Below are 18918 nucleotides of genomic sequence, written 5' to 3' on the forward strand. Positions count from 1 at the left end.
ATGAAATTTTCTGCAAGTTGGAGGCCCAGAGAAACATAGATGTAGATGGTATTGCCCTTACGTGGGAGAAAAGAGAATGCTGGCCTCTGAGGTATTTTCATCAGGCTGTTTTTGCTAGCAGTGGATATATTAAAAAGAAAAGAGGGAGAATTATCGTGGTCATTTGTACTCCATAAAAGAAAAATGGCCTCAGTTCTCTTTTTCAGTGTAACTTACATTTCCATTTTCACAAAAGTTTTTTTATCATAGTCACACCTGAGAAAACTCGCATAATAACTGGATCCTTGTCCGAAATGGTGATGTGTCAAAAGCCCACAGTAGAAAGTGAGGAGGAGGGATTCAGTGTTACACTTTGCATCCCGAGACCCCCAAATAAAGCTCTGTGATGGAGGGATGGCATGTTAAGAATTCTGTTAGTAATTGATGCAGGGAGTTAGTTGCTTACAGACCAATCAGTACATAGTGCCAAAGAATCATATTTCACCTGAACGTGACAAGGCTGCACTAACCAAACCTGCTAAACCCTGGGGTCCTCAGTTGTGGATTGCAACCATCAAAATCCCCTGCACACTAGAGCAGAGAACAAAATTTGAACACAAGGAATAGAAGCAAAGGATAAATAGACACTAAATCCCTTGGTGTACATGATTCTATAGATAGGTTCTCTTTCAAGAAGGATTGAGGAAGAGAACAAATAAATAAAATGAGGACTTCAAAAACCACTCCAGAGAAAAGGAAAGAGAATTTAATCATAAAGGCTCAGGATAATTATACTTCTGTAAATGATTTGTTTAATGAGTACGATTGTCAAACACCAAGCAAGCAAAATACAGCTAATGGGAAATACATACACACATACAATAAGAACATTTCAGCTAACAGTTTGTAATTTTTTAAATCTTAGACTTTTAAAAATATTTTACCTGTTTATAAAATATTTTAAGGCAGTAAAGAAGTATGGATTATTTTGAATTTTCATTTACAAAATTTAAGCTAAACAATTCAACTTTCAGGTTCAGTATCTGACACCTGTCAATATACAAAAGCCAAAAAAGAAAATTTCAGAAAACTGTGAACTTATAAACAAATTGAAAATATAAAGAAGAGGGGCGCCTGGGTGACTCTATTGTTGGGCATCTGCCTTTGGCTCAGGTCATGATCCCAAGGTCCTGGGATCAAGCCCCTCATTGGGCTCCCTGCTTGGTGGGGAGCCTGCTTCTCCTTCTTCCTCAGCCTGCTGCTCCCCCTACTTATGCTTTCTCTCTCTCTGTCAAATAAATAAATAAAATCTAAAAAAAAAAAAAAAGAAAACATAGGGAAGTAACAGCAGCAGACATTCTGTGGTCAAGGTCAAGCTAAGATGAAAGCAAACTACATGGAAGACATTTTAGGTGAGAGGGCAGGATGATATGAAACATATGACATGAAGAAAAGGGATCTAGTGACAAGAGGAAGTATGGTAAAAATAAAATAAACTTAGAAGCTAAAATTTCAGTAGCAAATTAAAACCCACATTGGTCACAATGAGAAGGACTGATGGTGGATAAAAAAATCAGTTATTAGAATTGAGGACATAATCGGAGAAGGGTTTGTTCTCATTACAGGGAAAGACCAGAAACAATCAGATGATATAGAGAAGAGAGATCCAACTCACATATAACAGGTTTGGTACTTTTTTTTTAATAGAATACAAAATACAATCAATGACATAGCTAAAAAGCTTTGGAGATAGGGAAGTGAGGAACTATATGGGCTCACTGTGACCCAGAAAACAGTAAGGAAATATATCCACCTTTAAAAACACCCTAGCAAACTTTTTAATTATAAAGATGAAGAAACAATCCTAAAGTATTGAGAAGATATTTGAAGTTAGATTTTTCTATTTTAAAGGAATCAGAATCAGTTTTAAAAATTAGAGAATCTGTGTAACAAAAATTTGAGATAATGAACTAAATGGTGTATTAAGAAAAGATTGCAACTTAAAAAGTTTATATTTAGTCTGTTATTTCACTCATGTAAGAAGAAAACAGATATAGGGGCACCTGGGTGGCTCAGTCTGTTAAGCGTCTGCTTTCGGCTCAGATCATGATCCCAGAGTCCTGGGATCTAGCCCCAGTCGGGCTCCCTGCTCGGCGGGAAGCCTGCTTCTCCCTCTCCCACTCCCCCTGCTTGTGTTCCCTCTCTCTCTGTGTCTCTCTCTGTCAAATAAATAAATAAAATCTTAAAAAGAAAAAAAAAAAGAAGAAGAAAAAAGATATAATTCTTGGATATCTAAAGTTTTAGAAAAGATAGAATTTCTGTGTATATCATGAAAGTATTACCCAAAATATATTGTAAGTAAATGAGAGACTAAACAAAATAAAAAGTTCAAAGAGAACTTTTGGTATTAAAGAATTTGTGGTGAATAATGAATTCAATAAAACATGGAATTGCATTTAAGTAATTATTGTAAATTTATTTATAAAATGGGAATGTAAAATATCGGTGATAAAAAGTAGGTAATGCAGCAAATCATAGTTTTATTGCAATAATCTGGGTCTGGGGCTCAGATAATATAAAATTGTCTAGGAATTAGAAGAAAATGCAAAACTAAAATCGTTCCCTTTCACTCATGATTTAGTAATCAAAATATATATATAAGGTAAATAGTATCTCTGAAATGTGAAAGTAAAATATTGGTGATAAAAAACAGGTAATGCAACAAATCATAATTTTATTGCAATAATCTGGGTCTGACTCAAGTTTAGTCAAGGGAGGAACTCTGGCGATATGCAGCCCTAAGTTCAAGAGATGGGGATACTTTGTTGGGAGCTTACAAATAATTCAACACTCCAGGTGTTTTGTAATTCACTCATGTGGCCCAGAGTTAATTTACCTGCTAGTTCCTTAGCTATGGGCCAAAAAAATAACTTACTGGGTTTTTAAGTTCTATTACTGACAAGCTCTTTTCAATTACAAAATAATTTGGTAAGATGGTACAGTATGATATGGCATTGGTACAGTGTATATAGCATGGCTTGGAATGGTTTGTATTCCATGGGGAAGGCTCTTGGCAAAGTGGGAGAAAGTTTCTTACTTTAAAAATGATACAGGGGCGCCTGAGTGGCTCAGTCAGTTAAGCGTCTGCCTTCAGGTCAGGTCATGATCCCAGGGTCCTGGGATGGAGCCCCACATCGGGCTCCCTGCTCAGGTGCTCAGTGGGGAGTCTCTTTCTCCCTCTCCCTTTCCTCTCCCTCTGCCCTTCCCCACCCCCCGCTCCTGTTCTCCCTTTCTCTCTCTCTCTCAAATAAATAAAAAAAACTTAAAAAAAATATTTTAAATACAGTATTATTACAGAAAGCTGGAAATTAGAAAAAAGTAATCTCTGATATTATCACAATAGAACAACTTGTATCATCTCAAGATAGTTTCCCTCCATGCTTTATTTTATGAACAACATTTTTACTGTATATACAAATTTGTATTATGCTTCTGTACTTATCATTATATAATAAGTACTTTATATGTTGCCATATGGTCTTTTTTTTCACATGATCTTTTTAATTATTATTTTAATGACTACTTAATATTTATTAAGTAAATATTTCATACTTTGAATTCTTTGTTGTTGGGTAATCAAGTTGTTTCCTTTCAAATTTTCAGTAAAAAATGTTCTTCTAGCCAGTCATTCAGTAATAGAAATAATTTCAATGAAAAGCTCAGTTACTTTCTTACCTAAAGATTCATACACTCACCACCGCAGTGTTACTTGATGTTTTTATTTGATCAAATAGAAAATCTTGTAAAGAGATACTGATCCAAAAGGAACTAAAACTCTAGAAACTAGAGTTTGTCTTGAAGCTTTTACATTAAGAGACCAAGAGTCTGCAATACGTACAGTTAGCAATCTGACAAACGCTTTTCAACAATAATTATGTTAAACTCATACTAGATTTCATGAAAATAAACTAATAATAAATATAAATTTGGGGAGGAAAGAAAAAAAAATTTCCCATCCCCCGTAAAATAGTAATCTAAACTCATTAAAGCAATTTTGCACACCCTGCTAAAAATTAGAGGTTGCACGTTTTGGTTTGACTAGTCTACCCTCAGGAGAAAAGATGGTAAAGTGCCTAAATCATTTTGTTTTGCAACTTGTCATGGCTAGTAATAATTTATCAAGACAATTTGCTTTAATCTTTTTAGTGGGGAGGGGGGAAGGGTGAGTAAAAGCAGAAGTATGTAAACTTAGTAAACAGTTCATTTCCAGAACTTGCTCTGTTTAGAACTCCTGCTGCTCCTAACTTTTGTTCTTTTGTTCTCTGCACAACCACACGAGACTGAACTCCGCGCCCCCCAAAAAGTTATCTTACTTATATTTTAGTAGCGAGAATTTGAAAGATGAAGGGGTAATTGAAATGAATATTGTTAAGATGATTCAGTATTTTTTTGAATTCAGCTAACCCTGCACATAGAGCAAAACAAGCTGGTAGGGTTTTCCAGGAAGACTTTCCTTGAGACGACTTCAACAAAAGCAGAAAATCCAGCTGCATAGGTTACTTGAGATAAAAATGCATTCACACTTAGTCAAAGGGAAGACACAAGTAAGGGGCTAGTTGAGTGTCTTAGCTATTAAATGATGGCGCTAAACTTCCATACTCTGTCAGGAATGGCACATAGAATTCTTTTGCAAACTGCATCTCCCAGATTGGAGGTGCCTATAAAAAGCAAATGATATAAGAATTAAGATCGCAATTGTTATCTGTGCTTTTGGCTGCTGAACCAGTAAGCCCTCTGGCTGACTTGTGCTTCTCCAATTCTCCTGGGATTTCATGCTCTGTCATCCCTGAAGAAAAAGATTTAGAGTGTAGAATCTGTTGACATCTTGTTAGTTCTGGGGGAATAGGACTTATGAAGAGAAAAAGACAAGCCGAGAAAACCCCCATAGGAATCAGAATGATTGGTCATGGAGCAATTTTATGTGTATGTGAATCTTTTCAGAAAGGAACCCTCTCTGTGTCCCCGTTCCAAGATTCCCTGTTAGAATCCTTCTCAAAACCAAGAAAGCCGGTAAAGGTCATTCCAAGACAGCCCCAAGGCTCAAGTCCCTTGAAATACTTAAAACCTGCTATGAAGTACTTGAAATGTCTCTTTTCCAGACTAACCAATCCAAATACTATCAATGAATCCTTATCATTATAAAATGTGAGGGGCGCCTGGGTGGCTCAGTCAGTGAAGCGTCCGGCTCTTGATGTCAGCTCAGGTCATGATCTCGGGGTTGTGAGATCGATCCCTATGTTGGGCTCCCCGCTCAGTAGGGAGTCTGCTTGAGATTCTCTCTCTCCCTCTCCCTCCCCCTCTGTCCCTCCCCCCACTCATGCACATGCCCTTTCTCCCTCTAAAATAAATAAATAAGTCTTTAAAATTTTTTTTGAATGCCCTCCATTTCCTAAGTCCTTGTCTGTCTGGTCTAGTGACAGTCTAGTTGATCTGTATCTTTGTTGAAGATGGGCTCCCAGTAATGAGCAATGATTCAGGGACAGCAAACCAGGACACAGCTGGACAGGATTACCTATTCTTTCATTCTAGACTCTGTGGACATATTTAGATTTGATACTGCATGAGATAGACACTGCTGAGGAGTTACCCAATCCCTCCTGAACAATACGATACATAGGTTGGACTTGCTAAAGAAGGTACAAACTCAGATGAGTTCTGTGGCCAGGCAGGTAGCCAGTGAGATGCCATCCAGGGACCATAAGGAGTGACAGGGATTGGGGTAGTCTGGAGAGCACATAGCATCCTCACAGGCTTGCAGCCTCTCTTCTGTCTTTAAACACTACATGGGACAAATAAAGCACCGAACTCACCCATGGTCTGTGGTTTGTTACTGCTGTACCTTGGGCTGGTCTGTGGTGTGGCATTAGCTGCAGCACATGGGAAACTGGACCATCCCATGTTCTTATTGTGCTGAGCAAAATAAACTCTTTTGGGAAGAGAGCAGTGCATTACAAAACGAGCAGGAATTGCTTATTTTAAATCTTTCAGGAGTAACATTGTCAATGCTCCTAAACCTCTCGTGACACTTGGATGTTGGTGGAGATCTCCTTTCCCAAAGCTACAGAGATTATGTTTATTCCACAGATATTTATCATTGATAATAATGTTACTATTTACTTAGCTTACCGTGTGACAGGCACTATGCTAAGTGTTTTGTGCGCATGATTAAAAATAATCCTCACAAAAAGAACATGAAATTGGCACTGCCCACAACTAGTACAATGCAGAAATTTACACTGTTCCTTCTCGGATTGTCCCTTTCTCTTCCCCCAGTGATGACACACGTTGTTTTTACCCATAACACTAGGTACCAGGCACAACAATCCTTAGAAAGAAACTCATTAAAAATTTTGTACTGATTTATTCTGTCACTGCTTGTAGACTGGCAGGAACAAGAAACTCTACTGATTTGTTTTTAGAGTGCTTTTTTTCCCCCCCAATTGTCATATATTGTCTTCTTGTTAAAACATTTCCCCTCATATTGTAGACAGAGCTCGGATGGAAAGTCAAGCCTTTTCCACTGTGGACTCTCTTGCTGCTGGGCAGGAAGAACTCATCCTCTTGCAGGAGAAGGTCAAAAATGGGAAACTATCTGTGGATGAAGCCCTAGAGAAATTCAAACATTGGCAGATGGGAAAGACTGAGCTGGAAATGATTCAGCAGGTAATACTGACCCCAATCCCTTCTGGAACATTCACTCACTTGCAGAGCCTCTCTATAAATGTCTTTACGAGAAACACAGGTAACTATTCTTTTGATTTTAACTAGCCACAAAAAAAGATGTTTTCAAACTACCAATTAAACGTTTCATGTTTACAAACCATTGGTGAACTCAATGCTGGGACTCAGTGTATCAGTGCTAATACCTGATCATCTTATAAGGCTATGTGAATGTTTTGTGAATCTCATTGCTGAAATTAAGGTGAAGCATCTTTACACTAACATGTGCTCAGCATTCTGAAGAGTAGATTATGTTGACCAGGCTTAAAGGGAACAAGAAAATAATTTATATCATATCAGGCAATAGTCCTCAATGAAATATAGGAAGTTTTCTCTTCTCTTCCCCTTAACCTTTGGGGGGGGGGAAACTGTATATATCAGTCAAGATTTACAGACAAATGAGGCCAAGAGTATTAACTTCAGACAAGCTTGTCTTCTATTAATATAACATACATCTTAAGAGGGTATTAGAGTACGTGGTTCTGAGATGAGCCTGAAAACAAAATATACCATATACATCCCATGGCATTCCTCAGTGAGGGGTATCAGGACCATATTCTGTTTTATCCTGCAGGCCCTCCTACTCCCAAAATAGTCCAACAGTTTTTTTCTTCTCATCACAGAAAGCCCCAGTGCCATAGAAACCAGTTCTCAGGAAACTGTTTGATTGAATACATTTAATTAGCTAGTTTCGGCCAAAGTACAAATAATCATTAATAGCTTAATACACTACCTTTCCCAAGAGATCATTTTTATTGAAAAACAATGCTTAGGAACACATTTTTAAACAACAGAAAAATGAATCCCAGTGATAACATTCCAAATAAATGGGCATAGAGGCAGAAGATAGTTAAGGCAAGGGGACTTTCCCAGCACCTCTGAGATCACTCCTTCTCAGAAGCCACCTGTCTTGAAGGGCAGCTCTGGCCGTGGGCGGTGGCTGGACCTGAGCCAGGTTTTGCAGTGCCAAGAAAGGGCAGTTGTTTTGCCAAACAAATGGGAAAAAATGCTGATTGTACAGTTTTGCGACTGATCATCGTTCATGATCAGAAGACAACATTGCTTCTCAATCCGTGCTGACGCCATCACCATCAAAGTCCCTCTTATCCTGAAACGGGTAAACTGTGCCGAGGTGTAGACCTACACAACCACTCTCCTAGCATTGCCAGTAAGTTCTGTTGAAATAAGTCCGTTGCGCCTCATTCTCTTAGATCATAATAAAGTTTACAATTTAGAGTGATCCAACCGAAATACCTTCTTGGAAATTATTTGACTAGTTGTTTTATTGAAGGCTTGGTTGTTGTTATTTTGTTTGTGTATTTATATTTAATACTGTTTTAGCAAGGATTTAAGGTGGCCTCTGACTACTTTGAGACGATCTGACTTGTCCAATATATGGGAAAAATGGGATATAGAATACGGTTACTGTTTATGCAAGACAAAACAAAATTTAACCTGTAAATACAAGAACAAACACTAAGGCTGTTTTCCATTAGAGCCAAAAGTTCAGTGACTGACTGAATACCGTTTGACGATCAGTCAGTCCTTTTCCTTTGTTATGTTTCCAGCTTTAGTGAGATATAATTGGCTATAATGCTGGGTAAATTTAAGGTGTACTACAGTGCTGATTTCACATACTTACATATGATTACCACCATAGTGTTAGCTAGCATCTCCATCATGTCACCAAATGACCATTTCTGTATTGGGGTGACAACATTTAATAGCTACTCTCTTAGCAACTTTCCAGTATATAACACGGTATTGTTTACTGTAATCTCCGTGCTGTACATTGGATCACCAGAACTTATTTATCTTCTAACTGGAAGTTTGTACCCTTTGACCAACTTCTCCTCTTTCCCTCCACTCCTCAGTCCCTGGTAACCACCACTCTACTCACTGAGTTCAGCTTTTTTAGATTCCACATATAAATGTTATCATACCATGTTTGTCTTTCTCTCTCTGACTTTTGTCACCTAGGATAATGCCCTCAAGGTCCATTCATGTTGTCGCAAATTGCAGGATTTCCTTCTTCCTTAATCCATTCATCCATTGACAGGCACTTAGGTTCTTTCCATATCTTGGCTATTGTGGATAATCCTGCAGTGAACATGAGGGTACAGATATCTCTTCAAAATACTATTTTCATTTTCTTCAGATATATACTCAGGAGTGGGATTACTGGATCATATGGTAGTTCTATTTTTAATTTTTTAAGAAACCTACATCCTGTTTTCCACAGTGGCTGCACCAATTTACATTCCCACCAACAGTGCACAAGGATTCCCTTTTCTCCACATCCTGCTGACACTTGTTATCTCTTTTTGGTGATAACCATTTTAACAGGTGTGAGGTGATAATATCTCAATGTAGCTTTGATTTGCATTTCCCTATTGACTAGTGATATTGTGCACCTTTTCATATACCTGTTGGCCATTCGTATGTCTTTTTTTTGAAAAATGTCTATTTACTTCCTCTGCCCATTTCTTTTCTCTGACCATTTTTTAACTAGATTATTTGGATTTTGTTACTGCATTGTTTGAATTCTTAATATATTTTGGATATTAACCCCTTACCAGATAGATTATTTGCAAATGCTTTCTCCCATTCTGTAGGTTGCCTCTTCATTTTCTGATCATTTCTTTTGCTGTGCGGAAGCTTTTTAGGTTGATGTAGTCCTACTTGTTTATTTTTGCTTTTGTTGCTTGTGCTTTGGGGTGTCATATCCAAAAAACTATTACAAAGGCCAATGTCAAGGAGCTTTTTTCCCGTATGTTTTCTTAGTCCTTAACATAAGGGCCTGGACAACACCATGAATAACAGAAAAAGGAATGTTCTCCCCATTTTCCCAACATATATACACACTCATTCCTATACACTCTTCGATATTACTCTTGTAGTTTGCAAAAATATTCATTTATACCTTGAAGATAAATCTTTCGGGGGTAACTGTGATGTTATATTATTAGTGACAGAGGTATTATCCTAAGAAAATAAGAGGGAAAATGGCACAAACATAAAGTTGGTAATAGAAGAGTTTCTAGAATAATGAAGACCCATGTAGAACCCCTGGCTTTGAAGGTGAGATGGTTGAGAAGGTAGAAACCTTGCCTTTCACCGTCTTCACTGCTGCTCATAACCAGTAAGTGCCTATAGAAGAATGTTTACTCCCAAAAAAGGATGCTTACGCTAATGAAAACAGCTCTCTTTTTAGAAAACATGGTTTCTGGGTTCCAAGGGAAACCCTTAGGAAAAAGTGTTATTCTTAGATTCTCTTCTCAAAGGACACTTTTTAGTGTTAGCCTGTTTTACATTTTGGTAAAAATGATAATAGATGTGCAATGTAGAATGTTTTGTAGAAAGCAAAGAAAGATCACAAATGAGCTAAGAAGGGGAATCCAGTTATGTATCATTTGCTTCCAAGTCCCTGGTTCTTAGAAGGAATTCATAGGAAAGATTGTGCCCACAGAAGCTGGAGATGGGCTCAGACAGTAGCAAATCAGCACTGTGTCACACTTTTGCTTTTGGACACCAGATGGCCAAGATAGCCCTCTCAGGTGTTAGATTGGGAAAACAGCAACAACAAGAATTGGGCTTTGGGTCACCATGCTGACTCTATCACTTACAACTGTGTGTTTCCGGGGGCGCCTGGGTGGCTCAGTCATTGAGCGTCTGCCTTGGGCTCAGGTCATGATCCCAGAGTCCTGGGATCGAGCCCCGCATTGGGCTCCCTGCTCTGTGGGAAGCCTGCTTCTCCCTTTCCCACTCCCCCTGCTTGTGTTCCCTCTCTCGCTGTCTCTCTCTGTCAAATAAAATCTTTAAAAAAAAAACAACTGTGTGTTCCGGGAAAATTATGTAACCTCTCTGAATCTCAGTTTCTATATATGTAAAATGAGATGATGACATACATACTTCATGGGTTTGCAAGAATTAAATAAGATAACACATTTAAAATATCAGGGATGGTTGATTAGGACACTGTAAGTACCAAATTAGTGCTACCTAGTCATGGTGGTCCTGGTGACAGTACTTGATGTTTTCATCTTGATTCATGACAAATTTGTAAATATTCACTTGTATTTTCTGGTCAATTCCTCATTAAGGAAAAACTACGCCAACTACGAGATTGCATTATTGGGAAAAGGCCAGAAGAAGAAAATGTGTCTGGTAAGTAAGATTTGTCTGTTATTCCTTTATCACTCTGATAAAGAAGAAAATGCAAGGACTATGGAGTCTGACAGGTTTGAATTCAAATCTGTGCTCCATCACTTCCCAGCTGCGTGAATGGACAGCATCTAATCCCTGATACTCAGGTTCTTTGCCTACAAAACAGGGGTAATTATAGATCTATCCAGAAGTGGTTGTGTGCAAGTTACTATCTAAAACAGTTTTCACCTTCTTTGACCCATAATGAACCTTCAGTAAATGCTAGTTTCTTTCCTTTGATTTCTATGAAATTTGCAAATAAGGTAATTCCCCTCTAGTTTTTTTTTATATGTATGAGCCATTCATTATACAGAGTACTGAGTTATTAAGGAGCCATACTTTTTTAATAAGGTTGAATATTCTCAATATAGTCAGTTCTCATAATTGTCCACATGTGGATCATTTTAAATTGTAAATCTCAGGTTGCTTTCCCTGGTAGCTAGCGTGCTTCTTGGCAATGCAGATTCCCCTTGCTAATAATTAATAGTTGCTCTCAGGGAGGGAAAAAAAAACACTCATTTTCATATTAATACAAACCAAACATTATTAAGATGGTAAATCTTCTCCAAAGATAAACAGCACATTCCAAAATTGAAAATAAATTATGTTGTCACAATTGGACCACTCTTTCCCCAAGTCCTTACCCCTGCACAGATAATTAAAAACTGACAACCACTAGCAAACCTTGAAATTTCCATCTCTTCCATTTTCAATAAGATTGCATAGATTTTAGCTAGTGCTTCATGTTGAAATTGACCCTGAAAAAGTTTATTTTCATATTATTAAATTGGTATCTGCTTTTCCATAGAAAATTCTTTAAGCTCTCTTTCTAAAAACAGAAATATACTTTCTAAAATAATTAAGTTCATAAATGCAAGCTGATTTACAGATAACTGAGTTCTACAGATCTCCATTCTAATGTGGAAAAAGATTAAAATTTTAACAATGTATCAAATTACAAAATATATAAATATCCTCACTAAGGAACATTAGGTAGTAACAGCTAATATTTGACTATCTACTATACACTTAAATGTTATCTTTTTAATTTCTTACAATAATCCTTTGAGGTAGACATTAGTCCCAATTTATAAATAAAGAAACAGATCGTAAGAAACTAAGAAGCCCAAAGACACACAGATTAGAAACTACAACTTATTTCTTTTTTAATCCAAAGTCAATGCTTTTAACCATTGGTGTCTTAATTAGGAATCGGCTAGTTCCCCTTCTAACCAAAAGTAGTACCAGACAAACCCACTGTACAGAACACTAACACTGGGCAAAAATATGAGGCAGTTGATTTCAGGGAGTAGGCAGGTAGCAGCCTAAGACCATCATTCCAGTGACAAAATATACAAGATGACTCTAATGATTGCCCAGGAGACTGATTTTCTGACTATAGTCTGTGCAAAGCAGGGCAATCCTGTGACAAGAGGAGGCAAAGATCAGAGTTCAGGGCAGCCAAAGCTTCTAGAATGTGTGTGGTGGATCACTGAAGAAGAGGTAGCTGTATAGAGGGGTAGCCTCAGAAGCCACAAGTCTGTGGCCAAGAGATGAGCTGTACATGTGCAGGGCAAGACCACTCAGGCATACAAGATAACAGCTTCTAGGACACTGAAAGCAAAAGGAGACACTAGAGTTTGAGCAGAGCCAGGGAAAGGCCATACTGGGGATGTTTGAGTTCTTGCCCTGCCAGAGTGGAAAGATCTCCTTAACACATTGTTAAAACTGGCATCCTGCTGTGACACTTAAGAGATGTAATGATTAAAAACCATGACGCCTCCTCTAGAGGACCTCCTCTAGACCTGCCTTAACAAAGCCTAAAACCAAACCCCTATAAGGTTCACATGGAAGGCGGAGTTTGTAGGCTCAGTCCCACTGAGGGCTTTAGAAAACACCATGGGCGGCTGTAGATCAACACTGGAAAAAGCATAAAACCAGGCCTATACAAGTTCATGCCAGTCATCAAACTGCCTGCTAAAATGAGAACCTACACTTATTACTTATTAGAGGAATATTACAGAATCCAGAATACACAACTGATTGTCTATAATGTCCAGCATTCAATTTTTTTTAAAAAAGAAGGAAGACATTCAAAGATACGGGAAAATGTAATCCATAGAAAAGAAAAAGCCATCAATAAAAATTACATCTAAAATGGTCCCATTGTTCAAACTGAATGGGAAGAAATCAGAGAGGGAGACAAACCATGAGAGATTCTGGACTCCAGGAAACAAACTGAAAGATACAGAGGGGAGAGGTTGGGGGATGGGGTAACTGGGTGATGGGCGTTAAGGAGGGCATGTGTGGTGATGAGCACTGGGTGTTATACACAACTAATGAATCATTGAACACTACATCAAGAACTGGTGATATACTATATCCCGGCTAACTGACCGTAATAAGAAAAATGGTCCCATTGTTGATCTTAACAGACAAAGACTTTAAAGCAACTCTTATAACCACAGTTAAATTAATAAAAAATATGGTTTTAAGGAGTGAATAAATAGGTAATCTATTGATATTTACAGAACATGACATGGGAAAAAATTAGAATACATGTCTGCTTAAGGTATACATGGAAGGTTTACCAAAATAGAACATATGCTGGGATATTTAAAAAGTTTCAATAAATTTCAAAAGACTGAAATCTTCAGAGTATGTTCTCAGAAAGATTTCAGCCTTTTGAAATCTTATGTTCTCTTACCATGACAGAAATAAATTAGAATTTAATTAAGAAATTAGAAATGTCTCAAAATCGTTAGGAATTAAGTACATTTCAAAACAACCGAAGGGTCAAATAAGAAATCACAAGAAAATATTTCAACCTGAATGATAATGAAAATACAACATATAAAAATGGGTGGAATGCAACTAAAATAGTACTTCAAGGTAAATTTATGGCTATAAATATTATAGTAAATAATATAGTAGAAAAGAGGAAAAACTTAAGATCAGTGATCTAGGTTTCCACTTTAGAAACTAGAAAATGAAAAGCAAACTCAATCCAAAAAGAGATAAGAGGAAAAACTAGAAAGATCAGATTAAAAATCAGTAAAAAATGAAAGAGATGAGCAATAGAAAAATGTACAAAACCAAAAATTAGTTATTTGAAAACATAACTAAAATTGATAAAACCATGACAAAAATGAACTGGAAAAAAAGAAAACAAGAGTTACCATATCAGGAAAGTAAAGTGAGGCTATCACAACAGATCCTACTGGTATTAAAAAGATACTAAGGAAATATAATTAGCTTTTTGCCAATACATTTAACAACTTAGATAAAAAAGAACAAGTTAATTAAAAAACAAAACTTACAAAACTAAAAAAAAAAAAAATTACACTCCTCTGAACATAATATTTTACATATTCAACAAAGATGAGGCTGGGAAGGAGGCAATAAGAGCAGAAGAAAATGAAATATCAGTACACACCAAATATAATGGCTAGAATTTTTAGATATTGTCAAAATGAAGTGATTCGGCTATGGAACAACTTGATATACATTGCATGCATTGCTAATGGAAGTGTAAAGGGGTGTGGTGACTTTGGAACAGTTAAATATGCACCTACTTTATGGCCTAGACCAGCCACTCCTAGGGATTTTTCAAAAAAAAAAAAAGAGGGGGGGACATTATGTGTATCCAAAGACTTGCTCACAAAATTCATAGCAGTTTCATTTACAATGGCCAAACCAGAAACAATCCAAATGTCCAATAGAAGAAGAGATAATTACACTGAAGCATATTCATACAGTGGAATACTACTCAACAATAGAAAGAAATGCCTACTATTACACACAACAACATGAATGAATCTCACAGATATTATGCTAAATGAAAGATACCAAACATGAAGGAGTACATGGTTTAAGATTCCATTTATCTGGAATTCTAGATAAAACTATAGAATAGAAATCAGATCAGGGTCACTAGAGGTAATAGGGTGAGGATTGATGTCAGGGGGCACAAGGGAATTTTCTGTAGAGAGAAATGTTCTCTATCCTAATTGGGTGATGGACACATGGCTGTGTATATTTGTCAAGAGTTATAAACCTGGGGCACCTGGGTGGCTTAGTCAGTTAAGCGTCTGCCTTTGGCTCAGGTCATGATCCCAGGGTCCTGGGATCTAGCCCCGCATCAGGCTCTCAGCTCAGCAAAGAGCCTGCTTCTCCCTCTGCCTGCCGCTCCCCATGCTTGTGCTCTCTCTCTCTGACAAATAAATAAATAAAATCTTAAAAAAAAAAAGTCATAAACCTATATACTTTAAAATGTTTGAGTTGTACTATACATAGTGAATAATGCTAATTCAAAAAAAGAATGGCGTAGCTCAGGCTAAAAGAATATCAAAGCAGAGTAGTAAGCTTTTATTAAGTGTCTAACATATCTAAAATCATAATATCTTGGGACAAGTATCAGAAGGAAAAAAGACAAAAGTAGTAAAAGACATGGTTTCACACTTTGTGGCCAGAAATCAGTATTTTTTTTAATCAGACTATGAAATTTCATAGTCACATCAAAGATAAGAAGTAGTCAAACAATTAAAAAAAAGAAAGTTTAAGATAAATATTGAGCAAAACTCAATAGAATGCACTCTTTCTGTCTTCTAGATAAACTCACCATTGTGCACCATCCAAATGGTAAGTTTTTGGTATTTACTAAGAATATCAGACTACAAAAAAGTACATGGTAAACTAGTTTCCATATTAACGTAAACCTAATATGATTAGGCAGGTCAGTGCAAAAACTCATATAGATTTTCTCTGTATATGCAAAACCACTTGACATCCAAAATAACTTGGAGGTGATTCTAGAATAGCAATGTAGAGGCATTGTTACACAGTAAGAAAACAATGTGCTTTGAACTCTGATGGGCCCGGCCCTTCACAACTTACCGGTTACTACCTTTGGCAAACCACTTAAACTCTTTAGGTCTCAGTTTCCTCATATGTAAAATGGAGACCAGACTTCTACCTTGGGGAACTGCTATAAAGACTGATGATGATATGTTAATGGGAGCTGACACTTAATAAGTGGGAGTTACTGAGACAGGAAATGAAATTGGAATAACATTTCAGAGGGTGATCCACTTTAGCATGGTGGGGAGGAATGTATGCAGAAAGTTGGCAGGGTCAAGAGGGGCCAGAGGCCAGCTGGGGAGCTCTGACTAACCTAGGAGCAACTGTCTACAGCCTGAACTAAGGCAGTGACTATGGGAACAGAGAAGAGCAATAGAAGCGAGCCACGGGGCTGGGATGGAAAATGGAAAGTCGGTGGTAAAGGCAAGAGGAGCAGTGGCCAATGGGGAGTAGTAGGAACAAGTTTTCATTAAAAAGAGTACTTTGCAATTGGCTGATCACGGTAAATGGGGGAAAACGAAGAAGAAGGTGGCGGCATAATCTAGTCGGGGGTTGTTATTCAAAGGTGCTGGGTTGTGTTTGAACAGAAGCAACTCCTCAGCATCCTATAGTCAACTATATGGGGAGGAGAAATTAACAGCTTACTTGCCAAGGGTGCCCTTTCAATATGCCCCTTTGTATCTCTTCAGTAATTTTGCCCTTTACCTACATCCTACTCAGAGCATATATTGTTTTTTAGAAGTGTTTAATAAATGAATCATTAAATACGTGAAAGACGAAATAGTAACAGAGTTTATATTTCTAGGTAATGAAAGTGCCCGCAATGAAAATATGTTACATAACATACCCTTCCGCAATAAGGTAGGTTGTATTTATGTTAATTTTTATAAAATGCAAAAAAAAAAAAAAAAGAACTTTGTTGAGAAAGAATGTAGAGCCTTCTATCCTATGCTTTGAAACATTTTAACAAATATGAACAAAATAGGTTACATAAGCTTTTGTGCACAAATTTAATTTAAGGAAATTAACTATTTAGAAAAAAAGCAAAGAAGGAATTCAAAGGAAAAAGGCACCAAGGCCAAAGTATGGCTGAATTTACCATGTACAGACCAAATAAATCTTAGAGGAGTGATGGATACATGGTTTTTTTTTTTAGCAATAGTAATATGATGAGTCTATCTGAACCACAATGTATATAGTCCTTAAAGTCTAGCTGAGGAAAAAATGTAACCCCAAAATATTGTTCATGTAAATAGCATCACTTCACATGTAGAGTTAACTGAAAATGAATTGCTAACAAGAAGCTAAAAATAACGTGAAGCAAAGAGAGCAGCCATTGAGAAGCAAGACTAGTTCAAGGCAACACTGCTAATGTCCTGATCACAAATTGTTCTTCAAAAACAAGCATGTTATTCCAACTATCTACATATGTGATGTAGGAAATTTTCACTATGGCTCAGGATCATGTGGCAGCTGGATTTCTTGCTAAAATCCAGAATTAGAGCCCTTGGTAAGTTCTCATAATAAACCAATTTTTAATAACCCTTTAAGCTCTCCTATGTTCTGAGTAAATCATAAAGATTCCTAAAAGTCACTTACCCTTAAGAACTGATTGACAGATTTACATTTCTGGACCACCCTGTGGCTACCAGTGAGCTATAGACCAAAGAGTCTAAAGTATAAGGACCCCGTTAAACTCACTGGACAGTAGCAGAATCGTGGGGTACCACCAAGGCCTCTGAGTTTATGAAAATGTACTTGTCAAACAAAGATCCTTCTACAAGATCTATAAATGTCTTTACGAGAAACACAGGTAACTGTTCTTTTGATTTTAACTAGCCACAAAAAAAAAGATGTTTTCGAACAATCATGGCATATTTTTTGAGAACAATATTTGGGGTAAGAGAAAAAGAATATAAATTCCCAGTACTTAGGCTATTCTCCCTCAAAATGGAAATAAAATGTGAACTCAAGGACTTTGCTCTCGGTGAGCTTTACAAAGCTTCTTTCCTTTTAAGGTGGAGGAATGTCTTGCCAGTTCCCTCTATGAAGCTATTTTCCTATGAACGGCAACTATGACTTTATCATGTTTCTTTGTTCTGCCTTAAAATGGAGAAATGCTAGCTCTGTATCTTTTTCTTTTTTTTTTCTTAGCTTCCTACTCGACTCCAAGTTGAAAAGGAATTTGGTTTCTGATGCAGGAAAGATAATTAAAGAAGGTAAAATATCAGCTGTATTTTTTAGAAAGCTTAAAGCAGGCTTATTAGAGACTTGAAGGAATCATTTGTCTAGCAAACAGAATACTTTAAATATTTCACTGTCTTCTCCTGAAATGACAAACGTGTATTTTTCAAGCTAAAGGTGATTGTTCCTCAGAAAGATTTATATATAGGGGTGATTTTTTTGCTAGCTAATCAATTTCAATTGATCCATTATTCACTAATACATTTCCTGTGATCTCACTTACAGGTTATTATAATGAAACCCAAAAATCTGCAGACACTGTGCTTTCTGAATGAAGCAAGCTTGCATTTGGATTGCCTGCTGTCTTCAGGGAAAATACTATGCTATGAAAGCAGAAGCAAACCTATGGATTTCACAGTTTGTTATTGCCACAATTTATTGGCATTAACCTGCTTCAGATAGGTATATCAAGATTCAAATTGAATGCCATAGAGCAATTGCATTCTTTGACAATTCTTGCATTTCACAATGCATTTTGCCACTGAAGCAGCTATTTCCCATTTTGACAATTAAAGGAAAACAAGAGCAGAGAAGTGAAATGCTCTGTAACAAAGTTATTGCGCCTGTTTGCAGCACTAACCTTAACAGTTTACTCCTCTGTCCTTAGAATGAACATGAAAATACAAATTTGTTTCATACATACTTGCCTTTTAAATGGCTGGTCCATTTCCTAAATTTCTGACATTCAAAGCCCTAATTATTATCATCACATCATGTTTTCAAAAACCTTCCCGTAGTTAGTGACTATTTGCATATAACCTTGAGAATATTATTTTTTTAACTTTCTACATCTCAAATTAACATACATTTCCACAACCTACATTCTTTATTAAAAGGTTTACAATTTCA

At 36.9% G+C, this 18918-nt stretch overlaps 1 protein-coding gene across 2 annotated transcripts in view; it reads left to right on the forward strand.

The window, feature by feature from the left end:
• The window catches only part of BANK1 (B cell scaffold protein with ankyrin repeats 1), a 308047-nt gene extending 289651 nt beyond the window's left edge, over positions 1–18396 (forward strand). Inside the window, exons 13-18 of one of the 2 annotated variants that reach the window (XM_035030170.1) lie at positions 6527–6702; positions 10863–10926; positions 15577–15606; positions 16631–16686; positions 17980–18044; positions 18295–18396. In XM_035030170.1, the coding sequence (XP_034886061.1) occupies positions 6527–6702; positions 10863–10926; positions 15577–15606; positions 16631–16686; positions 17980–18021 (368 nt within the window). In that variant the 3' untranslated portion in view covers positions 18022–18044; positions 18295–18396. Of the gene's footprint in view, positions 1–6526; positions 6703–10862; positions 10927–15576; positions 15607–16630; positions 16687–17979; positions 18273–18294 lie in introns of those variants that run through there. The other variant, XM_035030171.1, reaches the window with a different exon arrangement.
• Positions 18397–18918: the final 522 nt, after the last annotated feature.

Source organism: Mirounga leonina, unplaced genomic scaffold (assembly GCF_011800145.1).
Source record: "Mirounga leonina isolate KUSES-001 unplaced genomic scaffold, KU_Mleo_1.0 Mir_357, whole genome shotgun sequence".
In the NCBI taxonomy this organism is placed as follows: domain Eukaryota; kingdom Metazoa; phylum Chordata; class Mammalia; order Carnivora; family Phocidae; genus Mirounga; species Mirounga leonina.